The sequence below is a fragment of the Miscanthus floridulus genome, chromosome 9 (genome assembly GCF_019320115.1).
Source record: "Miscanthus floridulus cultivar M001 chromosome 9, ASM1932011v1, whole genome shotgun sequence".
Lineage (NCBI taxonomy): Eukaryota > Viridiplantae > Streptophyta > Magnoliopsida > Poales > Poaceae > Miscanthus > Miscanthus floridulus.
In genome coordinates, this window is record NC_089588.1 from 75,055,294 (window position 1) to 75,069,231 (window position 13,938).

Consider the following 13,938-nt stretch of genomic DNA (forward strand, 5'->3'; position numbering starts at 1 on the left):
GACCTTTAATCGTGTTGTCATTCAATCATCCAAAACTCACTAAAGGGCTAGATGCACTTTCACCATGTCAACGAGATCCGGCACCCCGCCCCAACTTACTCGACCACATCGGCTCACAGCCATTGCTCCCGTAGCTCCTGCCACGATAGGGGGAGTCAGCACCAGGGTTCCGAGCGCCCTCACTATCAAGTGGGTGGCCCCTATCTCTATAGAGGGTCTCAAGGCAACTACAAAGCGCACCCAAATCCGGATGGGCGCCCCCCTCGTCCCCCAGGCGGTCGAGGCGGCCACCGTAATGCCAATTAGCAGGTCAATCAACCTCTACCGTACGATGCCCGCGAGCACATTAACGCCAACATCGACGCCCACGACCACATCAAGCACAGCAGATCCATGCATCATGACGCGAAGATCCAACACTAGTAGCAGTATGGTGCTGAGCACGAGGTTCCTGGAGCCCCCGAGCACCACCCGTCGCCAACACCACCAGGCTACGTACTTTCACGGCGAGATTACGAGCCGTCCGATGGCCAGCGAGCTTCAAGATGTTCAGGGTGGACACATACGACGGCAAGACCAACCCCGAGCAGTGGTTGATGCTGTATAAGATCATTGTATGCGCTACTGGCGGGAGCAAAGATTTGATGGCAAACTATTTGCTCGTCATGCTCAACCAATCTACGAACAACTGGCATCAACCGGCACTGAAGGTACATCACTGCCGGTTCTCACAAATACATCAGTGATGATGCCGGTAGTGATGTGCAAATCTGACGTAGTGCTTCTTGCCAAATACTTGGAAACTAATTTTTTCAAATACCTCATATTAATTGCTCTAGGGAGACTATAACATCGCAACGCTTTTTAAAAACCAACCAAATAAATTGATTTTGACCTGTCTCTAAAAAATATTTTGTGTGGTAGTTTCGATTTACGTTTTTCTTTGGCTATATTCATATTTTACTAAAATATATATCATCAAGTTCATAAGGCAAAAAAAAAAAGTGTGTTCAGATCTGTTATGAAAAGTGTACAAGAAATGGTGCAGTTGACAAGATATGTAAACAATGTACCAAACCATTATTTGCACACATTTTTGTCCCTAAAGGAAATACACCCATCTTTTGCTCGTATTGCCATGAATAGTGGTTTCGGCATCTAGCCACGTTAATTAATTATATAATCAGAAAAAAAAAACATATCAACGATATATCACAGGTTGTAAAGTACCGACAAAAGACTGACAGACTACCAAGAACAGATGCGATCCCGTGATTTCATAATTCGTATCCAAATGTGAACCAGCAAATAAGCTAGCGTTTGAGATGAAAAAGGCTAAGATTTCGAAGCCACAGAGATTGCCGTTACTTGTGCTTGGGATCAACAAGCCAACCATTGGAACAGCAGCTGCAAATAGGAGCAAAAAAGTAACATCGAATATATGTCAGAATCCATCAAGCACGGTAATCATCGTTTACAAACAGAAAGTAAGGATATATCACTACTAACATTCACACAGAAAGTTAAAATAAATAACATGCAGATAGTAGCAAAGAAATCAGTAGCCATATTCAAAGCATGCATGAAGTATTTCGTTGCTGTAAAATAGGGATTCCTCTATTGAATAGAAAAAAAAAATAAAACCTAAAGAATAATGTAGACCAGAACAAAATGGTAAAAGTACCTGAATATTACATGAAGGTTATTTGTCAGTAGTCCATAGTATATAGATCATATGGACCCCACCTAGATCAGACCTTTCACACATGTAGGATGTTCAACACCACTAAAAAATGTTGAGTTCAGCAACCTTGATCGTCCTACAAGTAACAAGAGTATTTTACACAGGTAAGAAACGATGACCTACATTCGAGAAAAAACAGTGCCAATTTCTTAATGTTAAGTTGAGATCAGAACCTGAGTCAGTGAGAAGAGAATGAACCCATGATAAAATCTTCATCCTCTGAAAAAAGCTGGAGATTCTTGGTCCTGAGCAGGAACTCAACCTCATCCTCGTCAAAATCAACCAAGAATCCAACCTTGAGAAGATCGGTGAGAGTCGGAATCAGATCAACTCTTTCATACAGCAGCCCTTGAGAGATCTCCTCGCCAAAGCTTGTCGCCATCTCCATCCTAGTTATCCTTCCTTGTGGCCCATCAGACCTCTGCATGTACAACTTGCGGTTCTCCCTCTCCCACCTGAATATCCTCCGTCCTTTAACTGTCACAGTTCTTCCCAATGATGTCTTTACGTTGTAGCTCACACTAATTGGTTCGGTCATATCAAAGATCTTCATGCCCAGTAGGTAAGAAGCCATTTGGTGCCTCTTGTCAGCACCGTTCTCAAGAACGGGGTTGGTAAGGAAAGCTAGGATTATTCTGAGCAAGCCTGGTGATACAAAAGCATCTCTTGCCTCAACTACCTGGTAGTGATGCATGTTCAAATCACAGGATTCAACTTTTGTGACAGACTTGGAGATTGCTCGAACACCGAGGCTCTGGTAGATAGTGTCCATCTTAGCTCGAGCAGTGAATGATAGCCCAGATGGATACCAAACAAATAGTGGCTCTGAAGAAAACTGATCAAACAAATGCTTCAGGAGGAGATCATCTGGAACAAAGACATCTTCCACCTCCCGCAGGATGATCTTGCCACAGGATAGAACAGGGACTCTTGTGACAGACCCAGAAAGGAGCTTTGCTGTTGTCGCATTCCAACGGTTTCCAATGAATTCCCAGAAAAATGAACATCTAGCTGGTGTGAGCTCAGAACATGTGCACTCCCAAGAGCGCCACAGAATGCAGTGATCTAAAACTCTTGGGTTGTGCCTGACACCAAGAGTGGAGGAGAAGAATCCAAGCAAATCCTTTTCATAGTACTTGTCCAAGACTGAGAAGCGCGTACTAAACAGGCCGTTCCTGTCATGAAGAACACAATCTGCAGGGCGCACCCAGTGGCCACTGCTGCTTCCATTGGGTATCCAAATCCAGCTTTGACCTTTATTTCTAGGATCCCATTTAAATGCTGCAAAGTATTTGTAGATCCTGGTTATGGTATCCACTCTCAAAAAGTGCTTCAAGTCCTGTTCCAACAGAGTGCATCCATAGCCAATGTCCACAACAACTCCGATCAGTCTGAGCTCAGTCTTGTATGACAATATTTCAGAGCCATAGAATGCTTCATCGATGAAAGGACCATCTTCCCTGCGGAGATATGAAGACCATGCCAAGTCATAAAGGATACATTGATCTGCATACCTGTATCCAAGAGTTGTTTTCATTTGCATGTTTCTAATTTGTGCTGCAAAGTTTCTGGGATCGGTGCATGTCTGCATGCATTTCAACAAAGATTCAAGAGTTGAGCTCACAAGTAAAGGTGGGCAGTCAGCAACACACAAGGGTACTACATTCTGTTCGGTGCTCTCACTGGTGATCCCAGAGTCACTGACAATCATCCCAGTATAACGGTTAACAACATTGGGCATGTGCATTTGAGGTTTCTCTGCCGTAGATAGGCATGATAAGATGAAGTCTGCTCCCTGGTTAAAACCTACAATAACACCCAAGGCCTTGAGCTCCTTTTTATAGCTGTATATTTCCTTCCCCATGCCATTGCTCGAGTCACTGTCATCAATGAACGGTAGTCTTGCAACTGCCATCAATGGTTCCCATGAAGAATCAAAGAGCACACATTTGTCTGGAGTCCTGAAACCTTGTGTAGTATTCAGCCACTTCTGTTTTTGCATAAATTTGAGAATATCTGCAGGGAATGTTTTGTGCTCATCCCTCAGATCCTTGTAGCATGAGAGCAGAGCAAGTCTAATTTCCTTTGTAAGGGAAGATGTTGACAAGAGTTGCTTCAGATAATTGGTTATGGAATTGCTTGCCTGCTCCAAACTAAGTACGACACCTATCTTCATCAGTTCGTCCCGGTAGGTTAGGATCTCATTAGAATAGAACGACAAATCGAGTAGTGGAACTGCATCAGCAAATTTTACAAGGCATTTCCACTCTGGATCGAGGATAAATGTTTCCCGAGGAGCTCTAAATCCAGCATTAGTCTTCAACCATTGTCGATTCTTTAGTACCTTCACCAGGTTCCTGCATGAGTCGGCATATCTGATACATTTCAATAATAGCGTAGCAGCACCAGAAGTAACTGGACCTGTTGGAATCTTGAAGTTATCAACAATGATATTGTAATTCTTTTTTAATGTGACATGAACTCCTAGTTTCTCAAGCTCTGACTTGTAATCACTGATTTCAGGGCCATAGAAATCGATGTCAACAAAAGGTAAACTGCTTATTTCAGATGGTACTGTCCATTCAGAACTGAAAAGAACTGATCCGACTGGGGATCTGTACCCAGAGCAAGTCTTCAGCCAATTGCCGCCTCTGACGGTCTCAATGAGATGATCAGACTGTATGTGTTCCTGTTCAAGGAATCTGATGAAACGGAGCAGTGATAACACCATGTCACCCGTTGGAGTACCTGTTACCATTGACATGAAACAATGATTGCCTATGTATGACATCACTTCAGCAAATTCAAACCTCACACCTAGTGTTCCCAATACTTCCTTGAAATCAATAATATTGCCCAGGTAATATTCTTGATCAATCATTGGCACATCAGCAAAGGCAACTCTATCCTGAAACAAGCAACCCCATTCTGCATTTGAACAGAACGAATCTGCTGGTGAACGGTAGCCAACAGATGTCTTGAGCCAATTCCCATACTTGATGCAACTTAAGAATTTTTTAGGTATACATATACCCCTTGTCCTTAAATTCTCAATCCATTCAAGAAGGAGAAGTGCTTTCTCTGTAGTTAATGAAGATGACGCAACAGGAAAACCAGCATCAGGGGGAAGCAGAAAAGGCACATCAGTGCCATGTATAAATGTCCTAATAAATGATAAAAACTGATCATCACATGTATGCTCCCCAGAGGAATTTCTAGCATAGATGTAATCATCTCCAAGTTCTACATAGTTTTGTGCCTTCCATGGATTTTCGCCCAACAATGCAGCCCACTTACTTCCTTTAGATGGAACAAGAACCGTGCTTCTTGCAGCAACGACACAACCACAATTGTCAACTATGGGCATTAAATTGCATATATGCTTTACATTCCATTCTGGCATTAAATTCTCTGAATGCAAGTGATATATGAATCGAGTAAAAGAAAGAACCATGTTTTTCTCATGCAAAGCTTTAACAACAACGAGAGCATACTCATGTAGGGTCAGACTCTTCACTCCTACATACTTCTCAAGCCATTCCATTACAGTTGTTTTCTTCGGAAACAGACCCAGTGCTTTCTGAGTAGACAGTGGCATAAAGAGTGTCCGAGACGCTGTTGAGAATTCATTATTCCAGTTAATGATCAATGGTACACATTCCTCATCAGATAGAATGCATAGTCTCTCATCGCCCATTGTGGCTTCATACACACTCATGTAAGTTTGTAGACCACCTCTGCCGACACACTTCACAAGTGGTATTTTCTCCATCTTCTTAGCCTTCCAGTTCTGAGCAACAAAAGTGAGAAGATCAAAATAAATGTCTTCAGGCAGCAGTGCCACAAGATCTGAACCCTGAATACACTTTCCGTACCACTCAGAATCAACATAACCAATACCAAGAAATCCCAACTCATCATCATATACTTTGCTGTCAAAGTAGGAATTCAGAATATGAGTGCCATGCGATGAAATGTTGGGAACATCAACTCCCATCTTCACTGCCCTGTTTATGATGCTCCAGAATGCAGACTCTATCCGGAAAACCTCTGTAGGCTTACGGAATACTTTTAGTGAAGAACAGGTCTCACACGGAATTATATCCACACCGATCAGCTTATTTCTTATAGATAGCCGGACAGAATCCATCAGCACTATGGAAGAGTGATTAAGTGGCAGAAATTTGAAAATAGGTGGAAGAGCAAATGCTGGAGCACTTTCTATTGACTTCAGTAATACCAGGAAAGCATTTACAAAAGCAGAAGATACACATTCTAGTATCCCTTGGTTCCACTGGCTGTCAAGCAGGATTGATTCTCTAGATGATGACAGCAAGAAATCAGCCTGGATAATGAAAGGAAAGTTTGTTGCCATTTCTGTTGGCAAGAATGCATAAACACCAGGTGATCCCATCGCCTGGCTCAATCTCTGACCATGGGGGAATGCTAGCATGACAACCCACTGATCAATTCCTTCTCTCTTTTGTACACAGCATTCTGGTTTCACGGGAAAATGCTGCTTCCAGATGTAGTAGCTGCATTGACGCTCACCTGTCTTGTTCTCCAAAGCTGATAAGTGAAGAGTATATGACTCTGCACCAATTTGCTTCCTAGTTAAAGCATCAGCTTCACTTGATATAGAAATTTGACTAAGACTAGTAACATTCAGGTTATCATTAATCTCCCTCACGGAAATTTGTCTAATCTTGGAAAGGAATAATAGTACTTCAGGGTGAGTGCCGGAGAGCTCCTTTTTCACAGCATCTATTTTATCACTTTTCAGAGGTAATATAATAGTTGTGGTTGGGAGGCTTTTCAGACAGCCATATATGTTCATTATGTCTGCAATACTTGGACAATCTTCAACCCATTCAGGAACAATATAGCCAATACCACAGTCTACTGAAGGATCTTCACTAAATTTAATTTGATACCCATTGCTAAATATATGGGGATTCTTGGATACCAGAAACACACTTTTGAAACCAATACCTGCATGAAAAAGAACCAAATTTCATAAAACTAACAAAGTAGATTTCCTGAAGTTTCTATTATATTAAGTAGAGAAGAGCATGACTAAAAATAAAAGCAGCATTGTAAAATATTATTGTCGACCCTAAAAAAAATGTTATTGTCAACCAATAAATTGAATGATACAGATTCTAAGTTGTAGACTTTTAGGTGATAGTCATAAGGATGTACCTTTTTCCCCAATATAACCACTGCCTCTGTTAGACTTTTTGGTCGATTTGCCAATTCTAGAAATGGATTCAATGTTTGCTGGAGTAAAACCATTCTCATTATTGAATACCAAGAGGGTTGCAGTTGCTCCACTACAGGTGATATCCTTCGATGTGATTACAAACTCCAAAGCTGGTAACACCCCAGAAGGATAATCATTGTCCTCAGCATTCTGATGTCACACCATATGAAAAGGTATTATAGTAAAAATGGTAAACAGGTTTTGTGAAGTTACTAACTAGTAATGTACAATGAAATGTCACATATCACACTTACTTCTGGGCAAAAACATTAGAAACTGAAACGCTAACAATAAAAATTAGTAAAATTGAAAGAACATTTGGCATCTTTTTTCTAGATTCTATAAGGCTCAGTCCTGCATTATGGCTTCACATGTTATGTGTAACATCCCATGTTTCCGTGTAATAAAAATCCCAACTTTCAAAAAAAAATTCGGTGAATGTGTGTTGCATGTAATGTGTAGTCAACTTAAGTCAACCTTTTTCCTTACTAATCCTAATCTCTCCCACCTTATTCAACTAAATTTACAATAATCTTGGGCATCATGTAGTATAGATGCATGTGTGATTTGGTTCTTGTCTTAGTTGTGCTTGGAGGTAATCTCAATCCCTATAAATAGGAAAATCATTTATTCTTAGTCTCCTAACTCAGGCCCTATCTGGCCCACTCCTTTCCTCAGCTCCCGCTCAGCCCAAGTGGCCAACAGGCCCAGCTCGCGCCCCATCGGCCCAACTCCAGCACCAGTCGGCAACAGCAGCCTAGCTCCCCTCCCTATCTCTCACGTGCATGCTCCCGTGGGACCCGTGCGTCAGCCGCAGCAGCTGCCCTCTCCGTTTCCTCTCCGTCACTTTTCCCGTTCCCACGCCGTCTTCTCCTTTCTCCGTACCAACGACGCTCCCCTGTTTCCTTCCGCACGCGCCACTGCTCTCCGTCTGCCGCCGTGGAAGCCAGGCACACCACCCGGGCCCGCCGAGCCGCGACCCGCGCCGCAAATTGCGGAGCGTCCGAACCCCTAGCCCTTCTCGAAGGTTCCCGGCTCGCCCACCTGCCCGCACCTCCGGATGGCAGCCACGTGCACCGGCCGTCCCATCAAGCGGCATGGACAGCGGCGCCTTCACCTGGAACCCTAGCTGCCGGGCTATAAAGCCCAAGCCGAGGCCTCACCCTCATCAACTCCCTCCTGTCCGCCGCCAACCTGCCCTACCTCCTAGTGCTATTCTTGAGTCTAGATGAGTTAGGTTTTGTTGTGGTTTTATTGCTTCTTATTGGTGGTTGTTCTCAGCTTTTTGTTCGTAGCTACGGTTTGAGCTCGAATAGAGAAGGAGACTCCCGCTGATCAACGACGACGACTTCCAAAGATGCATACGACTACTTCCTCTACACCGCAGGTGTCATGGCAGCACCTTTTTCTTAGAGAATCCTATTAGGCAATGCAAGTAGAACTGCTAGCGCTTTATATTTATTCCTTTGCTAGATTATGTGATGCATGCTATTGCCTAAGCCTTGTTTGCCTTGCTTGAAACCACTTAACCCTAATTACCCAGCTTCGCGCTCGCACTTATAATATGCTTGCCTGCTTGCTTGCATTTATTCCATCATAATTACATAAATTCCTTGCTATGTGATGTGTGATGGATGTTTGGGTGATGTGGATGGTGGATGGGGTTTAGCCACGAGGCATCCCCATGTGGTATGGTTTGATACGCGACGGGAGCGGTGAATCCTGATGTGAGGAGTTCTGGAGATATTCCTTGCCCTCGAACTGATTCTTGGAGATACTGGCTAGAGTGAGAGGTTGCCGTGGCGTACGGAGTGCACCAAGGGTAGTTCCTGTGGCGGGAACACAGAATCCCAGAGGGACGGCGCGTCTCCGAGGGACATTGGGATGAGGAGTTTGTGGATGGATAGATCACCTTTGTGGGGTGAGTCTAGTGCTCTGAGGGCACACGGTTTGGTGGAAGGTGCTTGCTCTGGCCAACCTAAGGACTGACGTAAGTTGCAACCATAAATCACAGGATACTTTCGTACACACCACATGCCTAAGTGGGTACGGCCCGTTGCCCTAGTAGTGTAGGCGACCACCAGTCTCTGTGGGAGTGAGTAGGCTTGCGGTCTGTGGCCCTGTGCAATTAGTGTTAGGAGGGCGGGGGTTACTCCATGCTACCTTGACGACACAACCCCAACTTATATAGTGGCGTCTATATATCTTCGTTCGGGCTAGTGGACAGGGCTGGTGTTAGTCGGCCTAGTATGCGGTGGCGGTGTTCATCGCTGATGGTGATTCACCGGCGGTGTTCATGTGGGGTAACAGTGTACTCTCTGCAGAGGTTAATAATCTATACGCATAGCCGCGGTCTCGGATATGATCACTTACCTATGTGTAGGGTTCAGCTTACTAGCTTCTCTTGTGCTTTGCTTCTCTCCCCCTGAAGAAAAGGTCCGGCTTGAGGCTGCCTTGTCGACTAGACTAAGAGACTGAGGGTGTTGTGAGGGATGATGAGTGGTGACTTGTGATGATGATGAGGGGATGGTGAGAATGAGAGTGTGGTTTGGGACTTGAGAAGATATAACTATTTTTGATGCTTTTCTGCATGCGCTAAGGATGTAAACTACAGCCAAACTATTAGGATCACCAGATCCCTTTATTTTCTATTTTCCACCAAAGCTCATTCGGTGTTGACCATGGCCTGCACATATCTGATGGTGTGCAGATTTCTTGCCTCTCAGTGGTGTTGTGAATGGTAGTTGGGTTGCGGATCTACTCTCAAGGACGCCAGTGGATTGAAGACTCGTCAAGCTTCGCTACTACGATTAGATTTCCGGTGTTTTGTTTGATTTTAGTCCAAAGGGCTTGTAACTAGATTAATGTAATAGGCTTAATTTTGTACTCTGATGTGTTGTATGACTCTGTAATCATCTGAAAAATGGATGCCCGTGATAACTGAGGTATCCTGGGACTATCACAGAGGGGCAAGAGAGTCGGAATTTCATTTTTGAAATCCCGCTTTCGTTTCATTATGGCAAGTGGAGCCGGCCCAGGGGCCCATGCGGTACTGTAGGGGTCAAATACCGCGTGAGCAGTAATAGATCATATTAGATTAGATTGATTAGGATTAGTTAGGAAAGAGATAAGTTAGGAAAGGGATCACTACTACACAAACGAATATGCGCAGCGTTGCACTTTTGCACTCTGTGGCGGGCACCTATTTTTGCCCGCTGCGGTAAATCCCACGATTTACCATGGCGGGCATTTTTTATTTAACGCAGCGGGCACTTTTGCCCACCATGGTAAATCGATTTACCGTGGCGGGCATCTTAATATGTCCGCCACGGTAAATACCCCATTTACCGTGGCGGACATCGTAAGGTGTCCGCCACGGTAAATCAATTTACCGTGGCGGACAACGTTAAAAGCCCGCCACGGAAAAGGCCTAGGCCCATCAGGCCCAAGCTGGCCCGATATTCGTCTACACGTATATATAGGTATACTTAGGCGCAAGTCGGCCTCTCTTCCTCCCCACGCGCTCCAGGTCAGGCCGCCCCGACGGCGGCGGTGGAGGCCCCGACGGCGCCCCTTCCTCTCCCTCCTTCGGCCGGCGGTGGAGGCCCCGATGGCGCCCCTTCCTCTCCCTCCTCCGGCCGGCGTGGAGGCCCCGACGCCGGCATGGAGGCCTCGGCGGCGGCGGCGGATCCGGCGCAAGGTGTGGAGCCCTCTTTCTTCTCTCTCAGATCAATGGTGGATCTTGTCCCTCTCACACTCGCACCCTTGCAGATCCCCGACGACGGTGGCGAGCAGCGGCGACGGGTGCTCCTCCGCGCACGGTGGCGAGCAGCGGCGTGGCCCGTCCGGCGCGGATCCACGGCGGGGCGGCGCCAACCCGCCGCGACGGCACGGATCCACGGAGGGGCGGCCCCAACCCGCCGCGACGGCACGGATCCACGGAGGGGCGTCGTCTCCCTCCCACCCAATCGACGGCGGCGCAGATCCGGTGGGCGTGGCGCCCACCCCGGCCCTTCCTCTCCCTCCGGCGGTGCGGCGGGTTGGAGCTGCGGCGGATCCAATCGACGGCGGTGGATCGACGGCGGCGGCGGGATCTAGGTTCAGTGCGGCCCGGATCCAAGCCCGTGTGGGCTTTTTTTCTTTTCTTTTTGTTTTTCTTGAACGATTAACCGCGGCGGGCAAAGTTGTCCGCCGCGGGAAGCCACGATTTACCGTGGCCTTTCGGCGGCGGCGGACCGGTTTGCCCGCCGCGGGAAACCCAAAATGCCCGACACAGGATAAATATTCTGTAGTAGTGGATAAGATAGATTGATTCGGTTAGGATATTACTTAGGGGTCAAATACGTTGTCTCTATAAAAAGGACCATCATGTATCAGTTATAGTCAAGTAAGAAGAAAATCCTAAGATGGACCCCGAGGAAGGGCGGCTATCCGGGGTCTCTCCGCTAATCCATCTATCCTACGGCCCTGTTTGCTTGGCTTATCAGCCGTACTTTTTTAGCAAATGAGCAGTATTTTCCTCTCACAACAAATTAGCGAAGAGTACTTTTCAGCCTGGTTTTTCAGCGAAGCGAACAAGGCCGTAGCCACATGATATAAAAATATTTCACCGTTGTTTGTTAAACCTTAATTTGTGGAATTGAAAAAGAAATAAGTACCATCGTAGTATTCCCTATATATTTTCTTTCACACTAGAGGGTGTAACTGTTTGACCTGAAATTGTTAACAGAATATTGACAATCCAGAAGCCACACCGGAATGCAATGGACAGTCTCGTTACCATGTCTATCTTCTGGTGAATAAATGCAAATTAGCATAATTTAAGACATCGTTTTGCAACAAGAAACAGAAAAAACTGGAAAATTGGTTGGACTCTAATCTGTCTGTTGTTGCACCAAAGAAATTCAGGTCACTCGAGCAAGAACCACATGTGGCCCCTTTGTAGCGCCAATACCATAGTGTTCTTGAGTGCTTGTTCATCATTTGTGATTGAGAATTGAGTGAGATCGAGTGAGTAGAGGACTTATTGCATTTTGGCTACACAAAAGAATGGCACATTGCTCAACAAGGAACCATGCATGGAGCGGTCCGGTCTGAGTATGTACAGATCGGAATGGACCGGGATATATATACCGCAGGGCGCAGGTGGATTTACGAATAGCAAGATACCTGGATGAGCTCCATGAGGAAATGGACATCCTTGCTGTAGAGCTCCTGGCTGAGGTAGTTGACCGCCTGGTGCATGTCCTCCGCCAGCGGATTCCGCTCCTCACGCCCGATGAAGTAGCGCTGACGCCGGATCCTCTCCACGTGCTCCCGTGGCGACACCGGCGGCACCACCGAGGACGACAACATGGTCGCCGGCCGGCTCGCCGCAAATGGCGAGCGCTCGTTCACGTAAGATCACTGCTAGCTGCTGATGAGTGATGATCGAACTGGGTGGGAGAAGACGAAGAGGGAGGCCTTGGTTGGGAAGCGGAGGCGCCGGGGCAGGGTAGTGGGCGAGGACTTAATTGAGCTGCTGGCCTTGGAACTTGCATTGGAAGGCCAACAGGCTGCCGGATTGGCACCATGGCCCGGGGTGGCGCCTGCACGGTGGGGTAGTGCAGCCAGAGTGATTGAGAGCGGGTTAGTCGCGCGGGACCACTTGTCATCGGACTATGCAAGTGTTACGCGTGCAGATTCCACTGAGCGGCACACATATACCCGTATTTTTTTCCCTCAAAGAACGTAGCACGCATGTAGGAGTACTAGTTTGGTAGAGCCAAACATATAGAGAAAAGTTATTTTGAGCTTAAAATTTGTGCTTGAGTTTTCCAAGTTCGAAAAACATAAATGTTCAACGTTTTTTTTTTCTTTTTGATGGAAACATATTCGAGGAAATTGCTCATGAACGTTGATCTCGGTATCACTAGAGAGTTGGAAGACGTCGACATGATCATACATATACACCATGAGACGAGTTACTTGTACTATATGATAATAGAAATTACAAAGAGGTTGTTTTTTTTCTAAAAATAAAAGGATCACTAAATCAAACAAGAACACGGCCACACCATAGTACCACACACAAGTATGCCTAAAGAGGTTTTTTTTTTACTTTGGATTGTGACATTGTGCATTAGACCAATTGGCGGGCCTTGAACAATAACAATTACTACCACTTAAGCCTACATATCACCAACATTTCAGTTTGCCACGTTTTCTGCCCTCTGGCAAAGTGAGCCTGAGATAGCGCATCATCTTCTAGCTACATGTCGACGATATTCTAAGCGCGTCTAGATGCTCGTGGCCTCCTCACTTCATACACTCAGCTTTTTTCTAGAGAATTGGAAAAGCACCAACAACGTCATGGTTGGTGGTCTATGTTGGCAATCGTAGAATTGAAATTCAAGGGTATTTCAACACAAGGAACTATCCTCCATCTCCCTCAGTAACAAAATCAAAGGCGAGGTAGAAGCTTGGTATACAGCCAGAGCGAGGTGCCATGCACCATTCACTGGGCGAGAGTTTTTTCTTCAGATCTGTTGCATGTAAAAAAAATTCCTTTTGCAATAGAATTTGGCAAGGTATTGTGAATTTTTGTTCAAAAAGAAATATTTCAATTTGCACCGAAGCATCAGCCTTTCGTAGTCCTCCTCACTGTTTTCCTTTCAATGGCCAACGGCAAGTTCCTTCATCAGAATTTTCTCAACTTCCAAAGTGTTTTATACGTACTTCAATCTAATTTACACAGTTCACAAGTATTATTTTACTAAAAAAAAGTGGCCAATGTCTTTTTTCTTGGGGAGTTTTTTTTTGCCACTGATTTTGTTTTTGCTATTTTTTCGCTTGTAGGAAATATTCAAATTACAATACAAAAGCATTCCCCCACTTGCGGAAAATTGCATGAAAGAATCTCTACCATTAGAAAAACACATTCTAAAACAGA

The 13,938-nt window shown here is 45.4% G+C and overlaps 1 protein-coding gene across 1 annotated transcript; it reads right to left on the minus strand.

The window, feature by feature from the left end:
• Positions 1-1,745: 1,745 nt before the first annotated feature.
• LOC136482161 (uncharacterized) lies at positions 1,746-12,362 on the minus strand. Its single transcript, XM_066479393.1, has 4 exons — positions 12,177-12,362; positions 6,947-7,157; positions 1,918-6,736; positions 1,746-1,820 (listed from the first exon to the last, which is right to left on the minus strand). The coding sequence occupies exons 1-3, from the start codon at positions 12,360-12,362 to the stop codon at positions 1,923-1,925; spliced, it is 5,211 nt and encodes a 1,736-aa protein (XP_066335490.1). The 3' UTR covers positions 1,746-1,820; positions 1,918-1,922.
• Positions 12,363-13,938: the final 1,576 nt, after the last annotated feature.